This window comes from Lacerta agilis, chromosome 5, assembly GCF_009819535.1.
Source record: "Lacerta agilis isolate rLacAgi1 chromosome 5, rLacAgi1.pri, whole genome shotgun sequence".
Classification (NCBI taxonomy): Eukaryota; Metazoa; Chordata; class Lepidosauria; order Squamata; family Lacertidae; genus Lacerta; species Lacerta agilis.
In genome coordinates, this window is record NC_046316.1 from 77,029,574 (window position 1) to 77,056,842 (window position 27,269).

The 27,269-nt window shown below is 39.7% G+C and overlaps 1 protein-coding gene across 2 annotated transcripts in view; it reads right to left on the reverse strand.

Annotated features, from left to right (window-relative positions):
• Positions 1-27,269, reverse strand: part of IFT80 (intraflagellar transport 80) — a 63,449-nt gene that overhangs the window by 30,485 nt on the left and 5,695 nt on the right. For both annotated transcript variants that reach the window (XM_033150562.1, XM_033150561.1), the window contains exons 4-8: positions 19,551-19,661; positions 14,188-14,256; positions 7,937-8,046; positions 5,952-6,041; positions 4,915-5,052 (exon numbers count right to left, since the gene is read on the reverse strand). In XM_033150562.1, the coding sequence (XP_033006453.1) occupies positions 4,915-5,052; positions 5,952-6,041; positions 7,937-8,046; positions 14,188-14,256; positions 19,551-19,661 (518 nt within the window). The remainder of the gene's footprint in view (positions 1-4,914; positions 5,053-5,951; positions 6,042-7,936; positions 8,047-14,187; positions 14,257-19,550; positions 19,662-27,269) is intronic.

Consider the following 27,269-nt stretch of genomic DNA (forward strand, 5'->3'; position numbering starts at 1 on the left):
AGGGTTTGCAACAAGTGATGCTTTTACTTAGTCTGCAGTCTCCTCCTCAGAGTCCATCTTAAGGCTATGACTAAATGCAGAATTTGGGGTTTCACCATTAAGGTAGCAAAATGGGAGCAGAGTGGAGGAAAGCTAAGTATCCAGCCCAATTGATTAATGAACAGCTCTGGGAACCTGAAAGCTTGCTTACTATTTTGTACTATTTTGGTGGATCTGTATGAAGGCAATGACCAACAATGGATTTTGAAAGACAATGAAAGAGTGTGCCACTGAGGTCAAACTGTTGGAGTTACAGCGCCTGTTGTGGCTGTAGAGACCAATATGGGAGAGACATGTTTTGTTGCAGCTGGGGCAGATGAAGGCATCTGGTTTTGGAGAGAGCTATTGCCATAGCTGCCTTACTTACACTTTTCCAGCTCAGTGTCATTAGAAAGTATGCTGGTTATGGTGGAGACCAGGCAGACAGAATAGTCCACCACCTCAAGCATGTGGCCACCAATGATGATGCATGGAGTGCTGATAATGTCCTGACCCAAGATGTTGGCCTTCATGAGGCAGTGATGCTGCAATAAGCCAGAAGCTGACTGGTTGATCAGTTCCTAGCCCATTACTTCACAGCAGCTGGGTTAGGTTATTAACAAGTACAGGCGTGGAGCTCCCAACCCCATTCCCCCCCCCCCCTTTAGAATGAAATTTTCATGTGTGAAGAGGATTCTTCCTGAAATCCAGCATAAACTCTATCCTGTTGTATTACAAAGTATTCTCTCAGATTTTCAACGGAGTTAAAACTGTTGTGATCCCCAATTAAAGAAAAAATGAGGCTTTGAAAGTTTAACTTAAAGAACACTCTTCTAGGCTGTAACTGAATTCTATGAAGTGTAACGAAATTCAGCAGGTCACATCTTGAGTTGCAAATAATTTACAATTTGAAAATTTAGTAATTTGAAATCCCATTAAGCTCTACTAGAAGTAAATGCTGCTGTTTTCATATGGCTCACTCCCAAGTAAATATGAATAAGATTGCAGTCTCAAATTAGTAAGCATACAAATGTGAACAATGCATACAGAAAAGTTATTCAGATTATGGCTTTGTTGTGACAGATTTTGGGGAAAGGTTTCTGACTCATTTACCATGTTCTCACATACCACTAAACCACTATTTAGCACTACATGCATGAGCTGGAATGAGCCCAAGCAAAGCCTTGGACTCACACACTCTCTCCTACCTTCTCCACCTCCTGCGCAGACCGGAGAAGGATTTTGCCAGCATTTGGCTTCACTTTCCCCTAATCTTGACTTGTTGTTGCATATAAACCAGAGATTGTGGTTTATCAGAAACTCTGGTTAGTTAAACAAGCCAGCTTCATAACTCTTGGTTTGAAGTTTGCTTATTTTGAAACTGACTAGTTTGAAATAAACCATGATCCCTGGTTCCTATGCAACAAGTCAAGATTAGGGGAATGTGAAACTAAACACTGGCAAAGTCCTTCTCACAGCTGCATGGGAGGAGAGGATTAGAGATGTGAAAGCCCCAGGGGGAAAAAACAAGAAAATTGGGTGGGGGGTACCCAAACTACCCCCATTTTCCCATTCTTTCAATTTTTCTCAGGGAAATTGCGGGGGGTGGGGGTGGGGAAGAAAAATTGGGTGGGTTGATTTTTCCCACTTTCTTTCCAGGCCTTCACATCTCTGGGAATGATTCAACTTAAAAGCTTTGCTCATGTTCATTCCTTGTCACTGATGTTGTGCAAACCATGGTTTAGCATTATGTTCTAACTGGGCTAGTGTTACTTTCAAACATATTCTTCAATTATCTATTGCATTATCAACAATTTATGTGTTACAAGTATACCTCCCACCCTTCCTTCAAGAAGCTCAATGTGGTATACAGTGGTACCTCTGGTTAAGTACTTAATTCGTTCCGGAGGTCCGTTCTTAACCTGAAGCAGCACTTTAGCTAATGGGACCTCCCGCTGCTGCTGCGCCGCCAGAGCACAATTTCTGTTCTTATCCTGAAGCAAAATTCTTAACCTGAAGCGTTATTTCTGGGTTAGCAGAGTTCTTAACCTGAAGCGTATGTAACCTGAAGCGTATGTAACCCGAGGTACCACTGTATATGGATTACCCCTCTTATCTCACAAGAATCTTGTGAAGTAGGTTAGGAAAAGAGACAGTGACTGGCCCAGAGACGAGCCCTATTTTACATGGTAATCCACTACCCTACCCTAAACTCTTCTTCATCTTATTCTACAATTGTCGTTATTATTTCTAAGTGACTGATGAATCATGGATTCCAATATTCATAATCTAGAGTCAGGCTAGGTAATAGGTGGTGGCACACTGCTTTGTCAAGGAAAATTAAGGCCACTCAAAATATTACAGCTGTACAACAGGTGCCAATATGATAACATTTGTTTGAAGAAGGACTAGAAGTCACAAGCTGTTGTGACATGAAAGTCAACTTCTGGACTGTAAAATACTAGTGCAACCTGATTTATCCTCTGCTAATAATGTTCATAATTGAGATGTAAAGCACCTATATTGTCTTTCTTTTGTGGCTGTGAATCCTCCCTATGAATAGTGTATGCAGAACAGAGAAGTAGGAGACAAAGATTGAGAGGAAGCACGAGAGGAAGGAAGTATTAAAGGACAAGTGAGTGTGGAATGGAGTGAGAGATGACAAGAGAGAAATGTATGAAACTGGAAGATGTGAATCGTATCAAAAATGTTATGTATTAGAAAGTTTTCTTTTTAAAAGCCAACATAATAATTTATGTAGCATTTTTAATATTTCAGTATAAAACACTTTAATACCAGACTATTGCATACTAAAGTTACACTAGCATTAGACCCTTTCATGGAGTAAGGTGTTGAAAGGGATGGTAACTCTACTGTTACAAACTTAGCTCACTCTCATGCCAGCACCATGAGGAAACTCTGTTTCACTCTTTATAATTATATTTAACTATGATCAAATAGAATATACTATGGCAGATGTGAATCACTGTAACAAGAACTAGTCTTCATGATTGATTAGCAATTTACCTACTTTAATGCTCCAGCTGCAAACACTGTCTTTGGAAAGTCAATTATTTTGGCACAAAATTGCAGCTTATTTTATGAACAGCATACTTTCTGGTCTGAAAAGATTATGATTGAAAAGCTCCAAACAAAACTATTTTGCCAGAGAACCTTAGTTAACCTAAATCAGAAGTTGCCATTTATCCTTTTTTTCTAGCCAGAAATAAAGCAAAGAGAACTATTAAATGAGATGAAAGTTTAAAAATGTAAAATATCCTACCTTCTTAGTTGACTAAGAAGTATTTTAGAAGTAAAAATAAATTAGTGATGAATAAACCTTGAAGCTATGATTTATAACAGATTTTCAGATTCAGAGGAAAATTATAATTTCTGAACTTCCCTTATTATCTACATTTAATATTTGTTTCTAATTTGCTATATATGTGAAGCTATGTGAATGATCATTTGAAGCACATTTTTTCTTTTGATTTAAAAGTCAACTTGGACACATTTTGAGCTCTTGGGCATGAGTAGCAAGAGGAAAGAGAGTAACATTGTTCAAAACAGTTCTAGAAACATGAGTGAAACACACATACATTAATAGAAATCCAAAGCCCAATTCAGCACTTCTGTGCAGTCAGGGAGCACGTGTGTGCAATTACACCTCAGCCCCATGTCATTCATAGCCCACAGGGAGGGTGGCAATCCTAGTGGAGTAATCAGATTACCAGGTCATGTTCCAGAGGCTGAAAAGAAGCTGGTAGCAGTTTATGTAGTGCTATGAAGTGATCCCTGCCCACAGGGAACTTAAAATTCCTCTCAATGCTGTATTAGCCTCTGGGATATGACAACCCCATTAAGAACGGAAGCCTGCTCCCACCTCGCAACATGGGCTATCAATACCAGCATATTCCCGCTTATCAGCCGGAATCCTGAATAGGCACATTTCATTTGTGGGCATTGCATCCACTACTCAGTCTAATAGGTATTTTGATCAGTCCCTCGTTCCTGCTTGAAAAGAGGTGTCCTTCTCCACCACAAAGCACATTCAAAACCTGCTCTGAAACGAGTCATCAACTTTAAGAGATAACATTTGTTGCAAACAAACCCTAGGCAGTTTCCAGAAATATAAAACAAAACATTAAAATTATAACTTAAAAGCAGCTATTAAAATATTAAAATGATTATTAAAATCAACAGTAGCTAAAAAGAAATAGCACACTTGTAACTTCTACATGCCTGGATAGACTTGCCTAAATATATTTGCTCTAAGCAGGCACCAGAAAGGGTACAGTGAAGGCACCTGCATGATGTCAATAGGAAGGGACCTTTTAATTGTAATTTCTGCCACACTAAAAGACTGATTTCTTCGAAGTGCAGAATGGGTATTATGTGGCACCTGAAACAGGGCCAGTTGTGCATACTGAAGCAGTCAAGTGGGCACAGATGGGGTAAAGTGATGCCTCAAGTAAACTGATTCCAAGTGGCTAAGGCCTTCTTTACGAATAGTAATACCTCAAACTTGTCCCAGTAGAAAATAGGTAATCAGTGCAGATCTTTTGGAAGTGTCGTATGTTGACAGGGGAATAAGACTGCTTATTCATCATATAGCATAATGAAAAGAGGAATATCGTAAAATTTTAAATTGGAAATATAAGATGTATCAGTGAAATTTCTTTACTATTCTTCTTTACTACTAAATAAACAAATATACAATATATACATTAAAAATTCTAAGTTATGGTCCAATTTTGTAAAGTTTAGATTTTTAATGTATACAGCATTCTTTTTTAAAAGTGAATCCACTAAGCACACCAGGAAATAATTTGTAAAGATACCCCACTGGACAGACACCCCAAAACAAGAGTTATTCTCAAATCATCAGGTACTTACCCCAGTTTTATCGCAAAGTCGTAAGGTATGAAAGGACCCCACAGCAAATAACTCCCCATCCAAAGCCCAAGCAACAGAAGTGATAGGATACTCATGTGACTGTGAACTATACAATAGACGACCATAGCTATCCCACACCTATAAAACCATTAAAAGATCATTGTTAATGACATCGTATTTCAAAGGAGTCTTACTTGTTTTCCAAATACAAATCATGTTTCAGAACTACATAACATTTCTTGTATATTACCCAAAGTGGGAGCAATGGCAATTTCCAGTCCTTTCTCCACTCCCACCCTTTATATCCACTCTCCAAGTGGAGGATCTGTCCTAATCTTTCCCTTTGCTCTACATGCCACAATGGATTATGGTTCATAAATAATGGGATAGCTTGGATATGTGTGGCTGGGGGTACTACTGAAGTAATTGACATGGGAAAAACCAAGAGTAGTACCAGGTCTGCTCAGATGTTTTATGTATCTCATCATCAATATTTTGTGCCCCCGGTTTGATATTCTGAAGTTCATTCCTTCAAATAGTCACCTTACCCCACACCTTATTTAGAGTATGTGCACAGACATTTCCTTCTACACTGCATGAGATCCTTGGAACACTATGTGATCCAAGTAAAAAGGTCATTTGGCTTGCTCAGTATGGGCAGACTGAGGTAATATGGGTTATATCCAACTAAGTTCTACTCATAATAGACTGATTAGAATTAATGGATCTGATTTAGTAATATCTATATCTATATTACAGTTTTGATTTACCAATCTATTTAGTTTTTTATGATGCAATCACTCTTACCTCGCTGTTCTTCTATGAGATTAATTTTTGTTCTAGCACACTGGTGTGGACAGGCATAAGCAGTACTTTAAAAATATTTAGCCATAAATAAGGTTGGCTGGTATATATATTCTGAAGAACAAAAGACATTTAAAGGAATGTGTTCTGAATAACGAATAACCTACCTGTAACTGGAACTCTTTTACTTCACTGCATTTTTTTCTGTAGACTTCGTTGAAAATAATACATACCTTGTATTTGCAATCTTCACCAGCTGATAGAATAAGATCATTGACAGAGTTCCAATCAACTTTTAGAATAATTCCATCATGAGCTTTCCACTGTAGAAGAAAATAGAATTGAAATAAACTTTTTAAAAAACAAACTAGGAGGATGTTATCATTTGTATATTACAAACAGCTACAATTGCAAGATGTAAATTATTATTATCATTAATCACCATAGGCGAGGTTAAAGAGAAACATTTCCCCCTTGTGCCTAAAAATATGTAATGAACAGGCACACCTCCCTGGGGAGAGCATTCCAAAGCAGTTCCTGTGCCAAAACCGGGCCTAAACCCCAATTGAAATGGATCTAGAAAATCTAACACTGGCCCAACAACATATCCAGTGTCCTCTGTCTGCTAGCACAAGGGCTCTTGTGCTGGAGGACAGGTGAGTTTTAATATAGCACAACAAGGGAATCAAATGCAACCATTGCTCTATCAGAAAATCAATGTACAATGATTACATAATCTATTGTACAACAAAGCAACCTGCTTATGCATTTTCTTTCACAACAACTTTCTGTTGGTGTAAAACATTTTGCCAGAAGAACAAGCAGACCACTAAGTGACCTAACTTAACACTATACTGCATACAATTCTAAATATTAACAGGTTACAGTTTTAGGCTGGCTATCCATTTCAACCATATTGGGGGGGGGGACAGCAGTATAATTGACAAGTTGTTTTAAAAACAAAGCTTTTAAAGGTCATGTCATTTGAGGACAGCTAAGATTAAATAAACTAACTTTATATACAACAAACTGATAAAGTCATATATTACTTTTGCAACAGAGCTCTCTCTAAGTTAGGTTGCACAATCCATATAAAAACATTTGGATAGATAAAAGTTAAATATTCACCCACTGTGTGCGTTTTGGATAATTGTTTTAAAAATGGTGTAGGTTCTGCAATGTAGGGTGAATAGTTATGAATCCACATGTGTTCCAATGTTTAGGACTATATGCACTTCTAGGTGTCAGTCCTGTTAAGACGCTGTGCTGGTGCACACTTAACATTCATGACTGATTAACTGTGCTTAAACAGTCAGGACTGGGTTGCAAGATTTTGTGCTCTTTCTTCCCAGTGGTTCCCTACTTGAGTGAGTGCAAATCCCTTTCTCCCCAGCCTCCTCAATCATGATTAAGCATTACATCAGCACCACTTTCAACCACAGTTTCTAAACTTATTTCAAATTCTGGTTAAGTCTGGTTAGCCTTAATTGCAGTTAATATTGATCCCCTGTAATGCTTAACTGTGGTTATAATGAGTGATTGTGCAACCTCTGTTAATGAAAGTAGAAGTGTTATGTGTACATACAAACAGTTGCATTACCTTTTAAGAAGTGCAATTAGAATTTTAGCACCATGTGAAGAGAATGCCAATTTATTTCACAGGATTACAACAACTGCCTTGAACTATCTGGCGCCAGGCAAAAACATTCCTCTTTACCCAGGCCTATGGCTATTAAATAATCTACGGCCTGTGAAAGTGTGGGGGAGTGGACAGTTATTATGATGCCAATGTCATTATTACACTGTCTGACAGTATGTTTTTATTATGTTTTTATCTTCTGTAATGTGTTTTTTATATTGTATAGTGCCCTGGGATTTTCTGATAAAGGGTGGTATGTAAATTGAATAAATAATAATCCTAATAATAGTTGCAATGTGGATACTGAGGCTCTGTTCCACACATGAACTTGCGTATATGATGGTACTGTATTCTCTATGCCAACACTACTGAGTTAGTCCTTAACACTGTTGTGAACGACAATGTTCCTGCCAAAATAATAACATAATTTTGTTATTCATACCCCAACCATCTGGCTGGGGTTCCCCAGCCACTTCTGATGCACACACAGTTTTTTATTATAAAAATATTATATATAAATATAAATAACCTGCAACAGTATGAAAGGCTAAATCCCATTTCACATTACAGTAATGGTACCTGCAGAACTTTAGCATTTGGTTGAAGTGGTTTGATAATCAACTGCTTTCCTGATGTGTAAAGAATCTTTTCAGAATCAGGGCCCCATGCTACTGAATATATCGGTGTGCCTGTAGAAAAGCCCAAGAAAGAAAGAGAGAAAAGAAAGAAGTAAGGATATATTAGCAGTGCTTTTTTCTGGGGGGACGCAGGGGTATGCATACCCCTAAACATTTCGATTTTGTTTTGACTATGGCAGACCAACACGGCTACCCACCTGTAACCTAAACATTTTGTGAATCTAAGTTTGGCCTCATTGAGGGGCAGTATTTGACTATGAGTGGGTAAATCCCCTTCATGGATCACTGCCTTGTCGTGGCGAAGGGGTTTGAATAACTCCAAGAAGCTATGAGCTGTCCGTGCCGGGCCACCCAAGATAGACAGGTCATAGCCGAGAGCTCAGACTAAATGTGAATCACCTGGAGAAGGAACTGGCAAAGCACTCTAGTATTTTGCCAAGAAAACTCCATGGACATAAAAAGGAGAAGCTTTGAGAAGAAAGTGAGAGCTTCCAAGGCATGCTCTGGTTCATGGGGTCACGGAGAGTCGAACACGACTAAGACGACTAAACAACAACATGGTAAATGTACCCCTAATTTTTTTTTTAAAAAAAACACTGTATATTAGTAAGAAATCCTGCTAACTTGCAGAGTATGGCCCAATATTTTCTAGCACTGATATCTGATCTGTTTTTAAAAGGCTAATTTACAGAAACTGTACTGTTAAAAAGGGATGGAAGATGTAACCAAGGTCAGCTGCTGTGGCATGCAACTACAGTGGTACCAAGGGTTAAGAACTTAATTCGTTCTGAGGTCCGTTCTTAACCTGAAACTGTTCTTAACCTGAGGTACCACTTTAGCTAATGGGGCTGCCGCATGATTTCTGTTCTCATCCTGAAGCAAAGTTCTTAACCCGAGGTACTATTTCTGGGTTAGCGGAGTCTGTAACCTGAAGCGTCTGTAACCCGAGGTACCACTGTATTATTTATTTATTAAACTTGTATAACGTTGATCTCTGGGAGGTTCACAGAATAAAAATACAAGCTAAAAACACAAAATACATAATAAAAACAAGAACATAACGAACCAATAACCCCAACTGTTGTTGTAAACTTACAAACCACTACCTAGGAGGGACAGGCCCATGGGCACCAACTAGTGAGATGCGTTCCTGCTCACCAAAAGGCACTTGGAGGTTAGCAGGCCAATAGGTTAAGAAAGCAATTACACACTGGGAATTCTCTTTTCCTGAAGACTTTACAAAGCATAATCCTCTATTGGAAGGTGTTTCTATCTGGGCTGGCTTCTTGTGGAAATGAAGGTTTTTAATGGAATATTAAAGACAAATCCAATGTTGTGCAACCAGATTTCCCTTTTCTCTCCTCCCTCTTGCAACCCTCCACATGTGCAAAGGGAGGGGAGCAGAGGAAGTCATGTTGTGTGAGCAGAGGTCCTTTCTGAAAGCAGATGAGCAGAATTAGATATTGTCTTTATATTTTAGGACTTTAGTTATTGTTACGTATTTATCACCAGTGGGCTAATGAGTTCAAACATAAAGAGTCCAACTGGTTTTAGCTGGCAGCAATTTCACTCCTTAAAAAGACAGCACATCAAACTAATCCAGAGTACCTGGAGGGGGGAAACCAAACTTAGTGTTGATGTATGTCAAAGTTTATGTCTGTACAGGATCGAAGCAGAGCAGGCAGGGCAGAAAGGAGGAGCTGAGCAAATAGCAGGGATTAGCAGCAGGCTGTTTCTTGTTCCTCATATCAAAGAACCAGATCAGAATTGATAGTTCTGACAGAGGATCAGGGTTATTGCACGACCTGCATCACCCCATCTGGAGTTTGTTTAGATCCTGCAAGTTGGCATTAGATCTATCAACAGCAAGAAACATAAGAATCTACTGAAACAGCATCACAGCTTTAGACTATAGCAATGCTAGTGCCACCCTTATTGGATAGCCGTCACAAAGTAGGCAACAGAGACGCAAGCAAGGGTATAAGAAATGGCCTTGTTGCAGGGACTGTGAGGTGACCGATTTTAAAGTGAGTATATAAATTTAGTCCCTGTTTGATATCCACAAGGTCCCAGCTTTAGGACCTGGTGTAGCCTCTGATACACACAGAAATACAGCTTTATAGCACTGTTATCCCCGGATCCTTATAATCCCATCCTGTTCTAGTTTTAGGACTGTAGCACAGTTATATTTTATGGAATAAAGTCAAATTTTCTCAATGCTAACATTTTCTGAGAATCTCTCATTGCTATACCACCACTAGCAAAGCTATAAAACAGCAAAATTCCATCAGAAGACTGCTCTAAAAAACATGTTTTAAACAGCAGCCAAGGGTGTTGAAGATTAAGAGAGGTACTGAAGAGGTTGCTGCTGCCACTGAAAGACAGAAAAAGATAAAGAATGGAAACTGGCTATATGAGTTAACATAGCTGCGTTCCATATGCTTAGAAGGTCCGTGCTTGACATATATTAGCTATCATTACACATTTGGATTAAAAGGTCTGTTGGTATGCCTAGGTCTAATTAAACTAATTAAATTACTTAATTAAAAATATATAACCAAAAGCAGGGAATAATCCTTTTGATGTAATTGGGTTTTAATGCGCACTGCAGATCCTTTAACACGCATTAAAAATAGACAGCACTGACATATTTTTCAATACTGTGAGACTTGCCTGATTAAAAGTAAAAGATACCAGCATGTGCCTTATCTGCATTCCAACAGTAAAATCTGCACTGCTTGAAAGCTACATGTATATTTACAGATATATAGGGTTTTATAACAATGGAGTGCAGATTTCAGATATCATTACCACCTCAATCAATAAATTAAGATGCCAATGAATATTAGATTGCTTTGGTTTATTTTATTTTTATTGGCAAAGGTGCTTTGATTGCTATGGCTAGTTCCCATGAACCCATATTCAAACAGTATTTTCTGAATTAGGCCCTAGTAAATAAGTGAAAGGTTGAGTTTTGAAAACGGAATGTAAAATAATTTTTCTTGCCCTTTTATACCTTCCTTTGTTATCTAACCTTTGACTTCTTCACTTCTGTAATATGTGATATATATTCTACACAAGCTTCTATTACAGTGGTTTTAAAGAACCTCCAAATGTGCTGAAAAGATTTTGATTCTCCCTTTCTGCTGTCTTTTAACTTATCCTCTCACAGCTCTTTCCAGCCTGAGGAACAAATACAGAGCGCTGTTCTGCAGACTTGAAAGGGCACAACAGGGGTAACATACATTTCAGGGCTGAACAAGGAAGCTGGAGTAGCCCCACAGTGATCTGTTTAGTAGCTAAAACAAGACTGCGGTAGCAGGCAGAAGCAGGTGGGGGAGGACAAGGCAACTGGAAGAGAGACAGTGGAGAAAGGGCAAGCAGGCAGGATATAAGGAAATTGTACAGTTCTATAAGTGGGAGTGTGGACCAAATAATTTTAAAAAGAACATCAGTACAAATTCTAATAAAAATAGAAGTAGCAAACAACAAGGCAAGAAAAACAAAGAATTTTAAAAGCAGAGATAATGGTATCTGTGTGGGAGGAAGTTTGACTGGGAAAGATTGGGAGCTCATTTTTCACTATACTGCAACAAGACACCCAATAAGAGAAACCAATGAAACAGCCAGAAACACAGTATTTAGGAGGCAATGGTAGGGGCAAATTCGAATGTTATGGTCCTCACAAAGAAACCTCTTCAGCATGATGGAGCATCGGGGACGTGTAATGAGTGACAGCATTTTGACTGGCCACAAATTTATGTACAGTATTGGGATGAGAGCATGCAAAGGCTGTGAGGAGTCAGAAGACAAGAATCAGGACTCAAGCTAGATTTGATATTCTCAACTGACATTCTTTATCCTTTAGATTTAAGAGTTGGGTAAATAGATCACTAAAATAGCATAATGTGTTATTATCTTTAGAAAGTTTTTAGATGAATGTATCTGTTCATAATCTACCATGTGTTATAGGTCAAAATCCATGTTACTTTGCATAAGCCTATGAAATAAAATAAAACCTTTTTAAAAAAGTTGCCTTTCCTTCCATTCTTGCCTATCCTATCCTTCTTTGGTCTCAGTCCATTTGTCCATTAGGCCTAAGTCTCATATTTAAGTGATAAGCATTTTAATAAGAAATCAGAAAACTGTGTTTGAAATTAAAATACTTCTGAATACATTCACTAACTTCTGCTAAAATTATTTTTAATGCATTTTAAAAATACACAAATGCATCTAAAATGTTAAAAAATATCAGGTAAGAATAATATCCAGTATTGCTAGCTTGCTTGAACACATGAGACTTTTGTGTAATTTCAGAAGCAAGACCCTGCCAGGAATAAGGCACAAACATTCTATTAACTGTGTTGATAGAAAACTAAATGTCAACATGTACTGTTGGCTCATCTTGGGGGTTTTTCACAGCAAATGAGAAAACAAGCTGCATTTGTGATAGAAACTTCCTTCAAACAGTTGAAATCTCTTTGTCTTTTACTTTTGTGGTTAGAAATGTCTTTCATAGGCTAAGAGAATTTAGATATTTTGTTTGAGGGAAAAAAGAGCTAAAGGTCTGACATTTCACCAAACCCAGCTGCATGTGACTTCTTAATGTCAAGAGAGTACAAGATCTAAATGTATAAATGTAAAGAGTTGGGTGTTTTCAATGAAACAGAAAATGAACACAAAATATTTTGCTAAAAAGTACTGAAAAGTGCATATTTAAAATATATTAGCTCCAAATCACAATGAAATATCCCCAGTTATGTTTTATTCTATTTGTTTGTAAAAACAATAAAGCTGCCTTTCAGAGTACACTGCACTCACAAGTTGGTGTACAAAATTACATTAACAAAATAATTAAACCACACTACAGTCCTTTTATAAACAGCAGAAACAATGAATGAAAACACAACAGTTAAGTAAATACAGATCAAAATAAAAACAGCTAAAGAGCTTTCTTAAACATTCTAAGCTCAATATAACTCTTGTGCTTAACAAAAAGAGAGATGTATGAATAGATGTGATGGAATGTGGATGAGGATGCACATTCTAGTGAGAGTAATGCTCCACACTCAGATATGCATATTCCAATGCATAGCACACTTGATTTGTGGGTATCATTTTAAATTCATGCATGAAAGCCTTCCTAATTGGTTCATCTACTAAGAGGCAGATGATTAATCAATAAATGTTCCCTTTACATAAGAACATAGTAAGAATTCTGCTGGATCAGACCAAAGGCCCATTTAGTCCAGTAGTAAGCTAGATGTGTGCAATAGCAGTCTCCCCACTTGTAATTCCCAGCAACTGATTTACAAAGGCATACTGCCTCCGACAGTAGTGGTGGAACATAGCCATCGGGCTAGAAGCCAGTACAGTCTTACACTCCATGGATTTGTCTGGCTGGGAAGCTACCACTGGCAGTGTTCCTACAAGTGGTAGCCGGCATAGGAACACCTCTTATTGGGCATGGGGAATGGGGAGAGGCAGTAAGGGGTGCAGCAATTTGCCAGGTCCTGAGTATGAATGAATGAATTTATTTTTACGGTCACAGACCAACTCACGGTCCTGAGTATGGAGAGATAAGGCACTGGAAAATGGTGTCATTGCCATCATTAAAGGAGGGACAGGCAGATGTTTGTCACCCCCTCCATTCCAACTTCCAGGAGTGCCAGCTTGGCCCCGTGACCGTGGGTGCCTGGGGTCGTGGGTGCCATGCAGCGTGCATGCCCAGGCACAGAAATTTGTGGGTGCACGACCCCTTCATGGGGAATTTTGTGGGTGCTTGGGTACCCAGGGCCCCAGGGAGTTGGCACCTATGCCACTAAATCCTAATGGGACCTGGGTAGCCATGCTCATTAGTCCTCCCACATGTCAGTCAAATAAAAAGTCATGTCAGTCCATAATAAAACTTGGCTCACCCACAACTTGACATCTTGTGTGTATTACCAAGATCTGGGTGGGCAAGCAGGGTGGTCCTGACCTCACAATTTCACATCACCCCCCAAAGGCACACTCCTCCATTGTCTTGTGAGACAGACAGATGCGAACAACAATTTGTGGTACAGGACTATTGAAGAACCAACTAATTCTTCTGGGAATGTAGGAAAACATATATATATATATATATATATATATATATATATATATATATATATATATATATATTACATAGAAGGGTATAAAACACCTTACCTTGTTGTGCTAAAGTTGATCTCAGCATTCCACTCTTAGACCATATTTTGACTTGTCCATCTTCACCAACTAGAACAAAGGAACATTTAGCAATGACCTTGCAAATGACTGAATTAAAATTCTTAATTTTAACACTCAGAATTTTTAACATTGTGTTAACTACACTGAAAAAACAAATTTAACAGACAATAAAAAAATTCCTAATGTTTTCTGAGGAATCACATGCCACATCATCTCATTCATCTGGAATTCCTATGCCACTCCAAAATAACCATAATAAATCATGCTCCAATGCAGTATGTCAGTGGTTGGGGGTGGGTCATAACAGCAGGCTTCAATTGACTAGAAGAAGTGATGTAATAGCCAGTGATTTTCATGTAGGAGGTGATAGAATGAGGATGATCCTGTTTGTCCCCCAAGAACTTGGAAATATATAGAATGGGAACAGATGCATACTCTATGTTATAAAACTATGCTTCCTCAGAGGGTGGCTATTTCAGGGCACTGAGATTAAATGACACAAGTGGTGTGGGCCCAAAGGTTTTCTAAATCTGATAACATTGCAATAAGTAAGGCTGGGGAACAGGGAGGTTAGCCTGTTCTCCCTCTTCCTCCAATTGAGGGCAGAACATGCAAAATAGCAGGGGATGTAACAAGACATCCAGATAATGAAATGCTTAAAGAAATGGAAGCATCAGGTAAGAATTTATACTGAGATAAACATTGATCATTAGTTAGTTGTTTTTTTGGTTGGACCTAAGAAAGATATTACTCTACTGCTACTTTTGGTTTGTTTTTCTAATGGACTAACAATTACTACATATTGGCATTAAAGTATTTCATTGTTATATGCAAATATTTGACAGTGAACAGACAACAGCTATTCAGGGCTGGCCCCAAGTGTTTTGTTACACCACAAAAATTATAATTTTGCCTATATGCTTCTTTGTGTATTGTTGTCTACAGAATAAATTACCAAGAATAGAGCGGAATACTATTCCTTATTTTTTCCTAAAATGACTGTCACCGTGTTGTGCTACATATTAGTTCATCTATACTAAATACTATCCTGATTCCTGGTTCCCATCATTAACAGATTAGAATCCTCATTGCACCTATTTGCATGCGTTCAAAAGTGATTAAAGCCAAACATGTAAATGTTAACCATTTGCAAATATAACATCTTATGAAGAGTCTGCATTGCAGGAATCTCAACTAAAGCATCCAAGACAGATGGCCATCCAACCTCTGCTTAAAACCTTCCAAGGAAGGGGAGTCTACAACCTCCCATTCCACTGTCAAAGAGTAGGAGATAACATCCCACAAATAAGCTCCTAAGCTGTTGATATGTGCCTTCTCTAAAACTGCAGGTAGAGCCTTCCTCTTTGCACAGTTATGGTGCATCTCCTTTCCACAGGAGGGTGGGCTGGCCCCCTCTTTGCTTTCACTAGCAAGCAAAGATTTTTGTGTTCTGTGTGTCCCGCTATGACATGGTCCTCGAACAGCAGGTGTCCTTTTATGTGTGTGCTTTTACATGTGTTTAATTGTTTTTTGGTGTTATTTTTAATAGGTCCAGTTACAGGTGGGTAGCCGTGTTGGTCTGCCATAGTCGAAACAAAATAGGAAACAAAATAGGAAATTCTTTCCAGTAGCACCTTAGAGACCAACTGAGTTTGTTCTTGGTATGAGCTTTCGTGTGCATGCACACTTCTTCAGATACACTGAAACAGAAGTCACCAGATCCTTAAATATAGTGAGGGAGTGGGGAGGGGTATTACTCAGAAGGGTGGTGGGAATGGGTGATCAGCTGATAGGTGTGGAAAACCTGTTGACAACTCTTAATGGCTGCAATTAGTCTTGCAGGGAAAGGCAAGGGGTGAGATGGCTAAAGATAGCTTTGTTATGTATAATGAGATAAGAATCCAATGTCTTTGTTCACACCAGGTTTCTCCATGGTTTTAAGTTTGGTGATTAGTTGCAATTCAGCCACTTCTCTTTCCAGTCTATTTCTGAAATTTCTTTGTATTAAGACAGCTACTTTGAGATCTTTTATAGAATGTCCTGGGAGATTGAAGTGTTCTCCTACTGGTTTCTCTGTCTTGTGATTCCTGATATCAGATTTATGTCCATTTATCCTTTGGCGTAGGGTTTAGCCTGTTTGTCCAATATAGAGAGCTGAAGGGCACTGTTGGCATTTGATTGCATACACAATGTTGGAAGATGAGCAATTAAATAGTCCTGAGATGGTATGTTTGATGTTGTTGGGACCAGTAATGGTGTTGTCCGGGTTTATGTGGCAGCAAAGTTGGCATCTGGGTTTATTGCAGGCTCTGGTACCAGTGTCCATGTTGAGTCCTGTTGTTGTATTATTGTGGGTGAGGAGCTGTTTGAGATTGGGTGGCTGTTTGTAGGCGATGAAGGGTCTTCCTCCCAGAGCTTGAGAAAGAGAACTGTCATTGTCTAGGAGAGGTTGTAGATCTCTGATGATGCGTTGTACTGTTTTAACTTGGGAGCTGTATGTGATTACTAGTGGTGTTCTGTTATTTTCTTTTTTGGGTCTGTCTTGCAGCAAGTTCTCTCTGGGTATCAGTCTGGCTCTGTTGATCTGTTGTTTAACTTCATCAGGTGGATATTTTAGTTCTAAAAAGGTTTGCTGTAGATCTCTTAGGTGAGAGTCTCTGTCTGTAGAGTTGGAACAGATGCAGCTATAACGTAGGGCCTGGCTATATACAATGGATTGTTTGGTATGTTTGGGATGGTAGCTGGAAGCATGTAGATATGTTTGTTGGTCAGTTGGTTTACGGTATAAGGTGGTGTCTATGTGTCCATCCTGTATTTTTATAGTAGTGTCCAAAAAGTGTATTTCTTGCATAGATTGGTTCATTGTTAGGTTGATGGTGGGGTGAAAGTCATTGAATGTCTTGTGGAAGGTGTCCAGGGTCTGTTGACCATGTGTCCAGATAATAAAAATATCGTCAATGTAACGCAGGTACAAGAGAGGTTTGAATGGGTAGGAGTTTAGGAAACGTTGTTCTAAATCTGCCATGAAGATGTTGGCATACTGTGGGGCCATGCGGGTGCCCATTGCTGTGCCGCTGATCTGAAGGAACAGATCCTCACCAAATTTGAAGTTGTTGTGGGTAAGGACAAAATGACAGTTTCGTAGCAAAGTCCGCTGTGGTTTTATCTGAAATAGTGTTCTTTATAGCTTGTAAACTATCGTTGTGTGGGATGTTGGTATACAGAGATTCCACATCCATAGTGACTAGAATAGTATTGTTAGGAAGGTTATTCAAAGATTGTATTTTTCTCAGAAAATCTGTGGTGTCACGTACGTAGCTGGGAGCACTGATGGCATATGGTTTCAGAACAGAGTCCATATAACCGGAAACCCCCACTGTAATGGTGCCAATACCTGAGATGATGGGGCGTCCTGGATTTCCTGGTTTGTGTATTTTGGGTAGAAGATAGAAAGTTCCTGGTCGAGGTTCTGCTGGTGTGTTCATGAGGATCTGTTCTTGGATGTGTGGGGGTAGCTCCTTAACAATCTTGTTCAGTTCTTTTTTTGTATTCTTCTGTGGGGTCTGAGTCCAATTTTATGTAAAAGGTGGTATTGGAAAGTTGTCTGTGAGCCTCCTGGATGTAATCAGTTTTGTTCATGATGACGACAGCTCCACCCTATTTTTAATAGGGTTACTTTTTAATATTTATATGTATTGTGTTTTTAGTTGTATCCATTTTAATTTATGCTGCGAGCTGCCTTGAGTCCTGCACTGGGAGAAAGGTGGGATACAACACAAAAATAAATGATCCTGGAATTTTGTCACTCTGTGCAATTGCTTCTTTTGCTTGTATGCTTGGGCCAGCCCTATAGCTACTTACTGTTTTTACCAGCCTCAACAATTTAGTATCAGCAAACTTGGCTATCTCACTGCTTACTCCTAAGTCTGCCTTATTTTCACTTGTATAAACACAAGAATTAAATGACAAGCAGTTGCTGTGCATTTATCATGGTGTTGCTTCAAAAGGTTGCTTAGCAACTTATTGAACTTTATAGGAGTTGAAACAATTCACATGTGATGCAGCCTTTGGCTACTTTCACAGTAAGTACTGAACCTTGGCCAGGAGATATTGATTAACAATCATTTATTACTTTTGCAATCATAGGACTGTGGATGGAGAGGACAATGTGCCTCTGAATAACAGTTGCTGAGAATCTAAAGTGGGGAGAGTGATGTTGTACTTGCTGGCTTTCCATAGTCATTTGGTCGGCCACTGTGAGACCAAGATGCTGAACAAGATGGTCATTTGGTCTGATGTAGAAATGCTTTAATCTTCTTGTGTTTAATAAGACATCTAGTCAGTAGACATCTAGTATGTTTTAAGTCATGTTAATTTTGTCACTACATTTCAGGAAAGTACATGTTCTTTTGCACGGACAGGCGGAGTCCCCCAAACTCCAGGCGGCCCCCCGAGCGGAATAATGACACACGACAACGTGCTATGGGATTAAAATTGGCCACAACTTTATTAAGATTCAGATGTAGGGAGACCTTGGCTCAGGCATTGGGCGTTTATCCTTCCCAGCCCCCCCCCCCTTGCCGGGGATCTGGGAAACTGCAGGGCTATCCAGAATGTGTGGGGATTGGGCTAGCTCTGGAGAACATATGTTCAAGCAGATAGCCCGCCCTCCGTTTGCCGCCACTGGTGCAGGAGAGCAATGACAACCTCTCAGCGTATGGACAATGCCTCCCCCCCAATACCCCTTTAACAGGGAACCCTGTTATCGCCACCACACTGGGGGCATGAAGTCACTGCCCCATGCCCACCCCCATTTAGGAAGATGACTAAAGGATTCCGCCCAAGGCCTGAAACTGCCAAAATTGTGATGAATTGCTACGGGAAAGGCGAAACCTGCCAATGCAGGGAAATTCCTTTCCGGCCCTTCAACAGCGGTCTTGGCATAGCAGCACCTGCGTGCCTGTGGAACAAAGGTTAACCTGTAAAGTAAACGTTAATTGAGGGAGTGGAGGGTGGATGAAGCTCTGAAGCTGACTGCTGCTTCTCAGGTAAGCTACACTCTCTACTGTGTGGGCTGGGTAGTCCCTCCCCTTACCTGGCCAATCCCTTGGCAACGCCTCCCCCAGGCGGGACTGGACAGTTAACTGGGCAGGCGGAGACCCCAGGTATCCATTCTGGGGGAACTACCAGCTGTCGCCCAGGAATTCAGGGGGTTGCGCACGACCACGCAAACGTCGGCCCCCATTTAATGTGGGGAGCGGTCATTCTATGAATGTTATACTTCACTTTTGAAGACAGTTCTCCTTCATCATATTTTTACCAAAAAAAAAAAATCCTCTTACCTGTAACAAGTGCTGTTCCCTCATAATTCCATCTCCCTGCAAGTACAGCTCCACAGTGGGCTTCTACACTTTTTTCAACTCTTCCAGTCTTGGAAATCAAATGGAACTTGCCTATACAAATTTTAAGTTGTAATGTTAGAAATCAAATATATACAAGAAGGTTATTACCTTAGAGTTGTGACATTGGTTAAAATAAACAATTATCAGACAAATGTCACTTGATTCCTCTAAACCTTTTTCTGATTCCTTGACTAGCCAATTAGTGATCATCCCATAGCCCAACCAATAAGCAAATTCTTCAGTTAATAATCCTTCCTATTAATCTCATACCTTCCTATTAATCTCATACCTGTATATACCAGAAGTGAAAACTTTTCCTAGAATTAGACATTTACATCTCATTGAAATCAATGGGACAACAACTTAAGTCCCACTAACAACAGTTAACTTTAGCTGGATTAGGACCTCTATATTGGTAAACAGTTATGTATCTTCCTATACATTACCCAACTTCAAGGAACCCTTTCCCCATTATTTCTTCATCCTTCTATAGGCTAGTTTTCCTTAGTTTTGCAAAAGCAGATATAATCCTGAATGCAATGATAGGTCTGTGATAATTTGTTCCTAACAAGAAAGTATTTTTAGAAAATTAAAACATTAGTTGTTTTAAGAAAATCCTGCAGTGCTGGCTTCTCCCTGATCAAACTGATCAGGTCACAGCTACCATCTGTGATGTCATGGCACTCACTCCCAGTTTTGCTGGAAAGCTTTTCCCCTCAAGCTAAAGAACAGATCACCTCTCATCAATAAGTGAGAGGCTTCTGAAGTGATGTGTAAGTTTCTGGGGAAACTCTCATCTCCCACTGGGCGCAGCACTTTCAGGAAACATCAGTTTCCTATATATTCAGCCTGCTAGGAGGAAAGTTGGATGGAGCTAGATGGAGCTAACGAGTTACTCCTTGGCCATGGCTGCTTCATACTAAAGATGGAATATGCTCACATGCTATCATCATTATCACCTACATCTATAACAGCTTTCGCCAATCTGTCTCCCTCCCATCAGATGTTTTGGACTACAACTTTCATCAGTCCCAGCCACCATGGTCTACAGTCCCAGATGATGGAAATTATAGTCCAAAACATACAGGGTATCAGGTTGTGGAAGCCAGATTTAGAGAAAGATTAGTTGTGGCACATTTGAATGACATATTATAGTTATTCTGAATTCCAGTAGAGTAGGGATAGATATAAGATGGTCAATTCATTAATTGTTGTTTGTGGCAAATATCAGATACAGAAATCTATACTGGTGGAAAATGTTCATACAAGAAAAACTTTCTATTGTCAACCAGAAAGACTGAAGTTACAGCATTCTATTATGGAACAGTGCCTTAAGATTTGAAGGTAAAAAAAAAACATGTTGGACAAGTGACCAAGACTGAAAAGATGGATTCAGAGCAGGAACATTCAAACTGTGAAAGACAGCTAACTGATCTTCTCACAAATCCACTGTCAGCGAACAGATCATAAGCAGAGAGTTATCTTGTAGCCTCATACAGTTTAAGAGTCACTTGATGGGTGACGCTGGCCATGAAGACATTAAAAAAAATATCAGATGCTAAAAAACTCATTTGGTGTCTGTTGGCATGAGTGGACATATCAAGATTTTTTTTAAAAAAACTTTACTGTTATAGGCTGCATAGAAAAGTGAAATCTTTGACCATATGCTTTATTCATAATATAGTTTGGAACAGAATGCGAAGGGACTCAGTTTCAGCCTTACATTAATTCTCAGTTTTATAAAATACTGCTCCTTTCTTCCTGTTTTTATTATTTAATGAAACCATAAACTGTTCTCAAAGTTGAAGCTGTTTTGCAGTTCTGGATGGCATTCAAATAAGAGATTAGAGGCCTATTCAAGTACAGCATGTACAGAACCATGTCTGTTATATTCATTTGCTACCACAGACCTCTTAAATATTCTGCTCTGATTTTAATGATTAGTCATCAGTGTAACGAAAACTAGTAGAAAAAGAGCCAACATAATTTTTAAGGAACCATTACAGATTGTATTAGATGAATAATTAAAGTGGTAACATAAACATATTTCATATGGGAAGACAGATTGTAATTCCACCAAATATATCTTTACATACAAACTAAACAAACTAAAAGTTATTAATTAGGAAGAAAACATGCTATAAACAAAAAGGAGAAAGGTTATTGTGTATAGCAGATAACTGTAGCTCAATTTTAACGTAGAATATGTAAATACTGGATTCTAGATACAGACCATAGTTTTAAACAGAATTTTAGAAAGCTGAAGAATTATAAAGATGCTAGCAGATACCTGTTATGAATGTCAGTCCTTAAAACCCTGCCTATCAGGCATTTCTTGTTGGCAGCAGTTCCCTTTGAGGGCATAGTAATCCTGTGTAATAAGGGCATCATGACCCCTCTAACTACCTTTGGCTTAGTTCCTGGGATTTTAGAATCTGAATTCAAGGTTCTACGGGCATTCTTATAAATTAACCAAGGGGGTTTTCATAGCACTTTGGTTGAGTGGTAGAAGATCCTTTCATACAAAATGGTGGACAACATCTGCTGCTCAAAATATAGCTACTGAGACTCGCTGAACTAGCTAAAAGGAGATTGATGACATTTTTAAAAAACTACACTGCTCAAGTATCCTTGAATATGCTGCTGGCATTGTAGAGAAGCACTGAGCTCATCCTCACATGGGATCCCTTATGGAGGAGCAAGAGAGAAAGCTTCAGGACTATCCCATATTTATAACAGCCTGTTTAAAATGGCTTTTCACTTTCACTACCTCACCTATGTGTCACTGAACCCCCTTCACAGAATGATGCCAATAGCAGTGTTGACTTTGAAAAAAGAGATCTGCGAACATACTAAAATGGAAAATCTGCTATTCTGGCTCATCTTACAGGCATACACAAGGAGGCACAATCATTAGGGGGACATTCAAAGTTCAGGTCTCACACACTCCCGTTGCATAAATGATTTGCCAATGCTTATGTATAAATACTAATTTTAAATTCTGAATGTTATGAACTAAGACTAGTTGCTAGTTGGCAGGGTAAAAAAAAGGAACTTTTATTGTAATCCATAAGGATTTAAGAGTATTTCTTTTGGTTTTGGTTTAACCTTTCTTAGTACAATCTTGCATGCATCAAATCTTGGAACCTTGTTCCTTTATTGTCACAACTACAGTAGTGCTTTGTCAATGGGCAGTGACTCTGACAAAATTAGGGAATGGTATGGACCACAAACCTAAAGTCCCATTAAGAAACCCGAGTGATTTTTGATCATAATAATTGGAGAAAACCTTTTGGACTTTTTGTGTGGAAGGGGAAATTATCACTATTCTCTCATACCCACTTAAAAAACAGATACTAGCATATGTCAGAGAACTAATGCTAATTAGTCCTCCTTCATCTCCTAGTGAGAATAGTGCCAAGTAAAAGTGTTTCAGTAACTTGCATTGAGCCATTTGTATATGCTTTCTCAGACACCCAACATAGCACTAAGGCAATCCTTTAATCAGTGCAAGGATTTCTTATTGTGCAATGCAGCATTCTCCCTATCTCCTTTGTCCTAAATCTGTTCTAGAAGTTCTTAAAGGTAAAGGGTCCTTTGACCAGTAGGTCCAGTTGTGGACGACTCTGGGGTTGCGGCGCTCATCTCGCTTTATTGGCTGAGGGAGCTGGCGTACAGCTTTCGGGTCATGTGGCCAGCATGACTAAGACGCTTCTGGCGATCCAGAGCAGCACACGGAAATGCCGTTTACCTTCCTGCCAGAGCAGTACCTATTTATCTACTTGCACTGTTGTGCTTTAGAACTGCTAGGTTGGCAGGACCTGGGACAGAGTAACGGGAGCTCACCCCGTCGTGGTGATTTGAACCGCTGACCTACATATTTGGGCACATGGTGAGAGGAGAACAAGTCCCATTGTGCAAGTGGAAATCTTTGCACTGACGAGTGCCCTCTGTATGTGAAGTTAGTTGTAGAAGTATCATGAGCCAAATCTCCTTTGAAGTGGGCCCATTCAGTATTTGTTTTCATGTTTACCATACTCCTATGAGAACGAAACTCCATGTAATGCTGACTATGGCTTACTACAAATGAGCAAACACATGGGCTGCTAGAGAGGAGATTGTGGCTATTTTGCTCCTCCCTGCCTCCCCCCACCCCCGCTTTTCTTTTGCTACTGCTCTGTGCTTCAGTTAAACTGCAGTTTGGCTCAGCTTACTGTCTGAAGCAGAGCTCAGGGTTTATCCCTCCCAGACAATCCACAAGTTGTAAACCATAGGATAAACCTTGGTTCCAGCTTGTGGTTTGTCTGGAGAGCGCTAAACTACAAGCTCGGGTTTGGACAAAAAGCCAAACCACAGCTCAGCTCAGTGTAGCAGAAAACAACCAGGGAGGAGCAAAGTGCTACAATCTCCTCTTTGGAACCCCACGTTTGTAGTAAGTCATGGTTTGGCTCAACATTATGTGGGAGCTGGGCAACTGTAAACATTTCAGCAAGGAAACAGCTTTTTTGCTCTTTAATGAAAAACCAGAGGGAAAATGTAACCCACACTGAGCCTTTGAGATAGAGCAGGATACAGTGAAGATCATTTTGTTTTGTTTTGTGTTTACATTTTTATGCTTGTTGTTTTATCACCTGTCTCCTCAAAACATAATGGGATAAAAATAAATATGGATATTTCCCATTTTGTAGCAATGTTTTCCAAAAATAGTTCACATATGTAAGATATTGGGCTATTACGGTGCCAAGCACCATAAAAGCCTTTCTATGAAATCCTATATCATGTATAGGCTACCAGTGTGGTTGGTCTTAAATGTGACAATCACAGATGATTAACTCAGCAAATCTAGGAATTCTATACTACAGCTTTGTTCTTCAGAAGATGTGTTACTCCTGTTAATCTATGAATTATAGCAGCTGTCTAGTTAGATATACTTCAAGACATAATGGTCCCTCTATTACATATGTGGTAAAATAAAGGTCTCAGTGGGCACTTTCTACTTTTTACACTGCTATTAAAAAAATCTAAGATGCATTCATAAAACACAGGGAACTCAGGGGAATTCTGGTTTGCAATATTAATACCATAAATAAGATTAAAATTGCTGTACTATCATGTAAGAGGGATTCTCTTGGTTACATTCATACAGAACCAATTTGTAGGATTTTGATTGATGGCATAGAAATGCTCTGAGAAACACATTAGTGGAATATAATGTCTATATATACATAACAGTTGCATTGTTCTCTTTTCAATGGACATAATATGTTTCTTTTAAAATGTCTTTATCAATCTTCATGTTGTAGATTGCAAAGAAACATGAAAAAGGCCCAGTCCTGTCAGTGTACATACCTTAAAACAACTTAGGCTCAGGATGACAACAATGGTAGCTTGTTCATTTGCTGTCTAAATATGTGTGTGTGTGTGTGTGTGTGTTAGGATAACAAAATAAAACTATTTGGTTTTAAAGAGATGTTTTATCTTTTGAGTTTTGCCAGTTGAGTACATTTTCCCCTTATGCCTTTGATATTGTCAGGAATTTTTTTTAATGCTAGAAGTGTGCATTTTTAAATCTTCAGCCATAATTATATCAAACAGATTGTTGTATGTACAATACATTCTATTTTACAGTATACTCAAACATATACAGCTACTTACACTAGGTAAAAACTTGTTGTCATTTGCCATAAACAACAACCTCCACTGTTTGCTTGGAAATAAATCAATTTACTTCAATAAATGTCCACATGAATGCATCCTCTACCTCTCCTTCAAATCGGAACCAGTGAAGGCGGTGAAGGTCCTCCATCTAGAGGCAAATGGATGGATGGCGGCTAACAGATTGATGTTGAATCCTGACAAGACAGAAGTACTGTTTTTGGGCGGGCAGGTGTGGAGGACTCCCTGGTCCTGAATGGGGTAACTGTGCGCAACCTGGGAGTCATTTTGGACTCTCAGCTGTCTATGGAGGTACAGGTCAATTCTATGTCCAGGGCAGCTGTCTACCATCTCCACCTGGTACACCGGCTGAGACTATACCTGCCTACAGACTGTCTTGCCAGAGTGGTGCATGCTCTGGTTATCTCCCACTTGGACTACTGCAATGCGCTCTATGTGGGGCTGCCTTTGAAGGTGACTCAGAAACTACAACTAATTCAGAATGTGGCAGATAGACTGGTGACCGGGATTGACCACTGGGACATTATAACACTGGTTCTAAAGGATCTTCATTGGCCTCAGCCCAGACACTGAGGTCTTCCTCAGAGGGTCTTCTGCTGGTTCCCTCACTGTGAGAAGCGAAGTTACAGGGAACCAGGCAGAGGACTTTCTCAGTAGTGATGCCCTTCCTGTGGAACAATCTCCCATCAGATGTAAAGGAAATAACAACTATCCAGCATCTGAAGGCAGCCATGTATAGGGGAGTTTTTAATGTTTGATGCTTTATTATGTTTTATATATTCTGTAAGCCAACCAGAATGACTGGGGAAACCCAGCCAGATGGGTGGGGTGGTCTTCTTCTTCTTCAGTGGGTGCAATGAGATATGAGACAGTGCAAGACTCAATTTTTTATCCCTTATAAAGTGTGGGTGGGCAGATGATTTAAAGTGCAACATATGTCAGTGGGAAGGAACAACATACTCCTGCTAGCTGTGGAGACCCTCAAGGAGAAATATCATCAGGGTAAAACATGTAAAGACAGGCTCTGGATTGAGTGGACGTGACCAACAGTGAGTCCAATGGTCAAGAAGGCGGTTTCTGCATATGCTGTAGGGGGAAGTGAGGGGCAGATGGGGCCCATGAGCCTGGGATGGTAGCCCATCTAGGAGAAGGAAAACTCTGATTCTAAAGAAAGGGCTAAGGAGTAAACTCTACACATATCCGGAGTGGAGTCCCTAAGACAGTTAGATGGCAACTACAGCAGCCAATTTGGTTCCAAATAATAATAATAATAATAATAATAATAATTTATTTATACCCCGCCCATCTGGCCGGGTCTCCCCAGCCACTCTGGGCGGCCTCCAACAAATACCAAAATACAATACAAAGTCACAAATAGAAAGCATCCAATAGAAAGACGGATTGCCTGCTGACGTCATCAGACCTGCGCCGACAAATAAAGCCCTGTCCACCATTTTATAACTGCCATCTGTAAGCACCCAAGGACTTTCTGACACAAACTGCTTAGTGGAAATGTGGAAAAAAGACGGAGCAGGAGGCAGGGCAGTTGCCGAAGAGAGGGGGGAGAAAAGAAATGCGGGAGTGAAATAAGCCCAAGGCTGCCTGAGAGGTCGCAGTGAGTAAGACCAGCTCTGAGGGGATTTTGTCACTGGGGTGCGTAATTTTGGGACTGGGGTGGGTTAGAATGCTCTTTTTAATGGCGTAGGGCATGGGGCCAGTTAATTGTGAGGAGGGGGGTCTTTGTGGGGGGGTGCACTTTTACAGTAAAAAAACCCACAGCAAGGCCCGCAGTAGGCCTCCATAAGGTGCCCAGTGCCCTCACTTAAAATGGCCGCCACAGCTTCGCATGTTCAACACACACAGTCCCAAGTGATCAATACCACCGACCAATGTGTTCTTTTATGTAAAATGCATCTTTGGGTTATTTGTGGGGCATAGGAATTCGTTCATTCACATGGTCTGAGGGACAGTGGACCGGCCCAC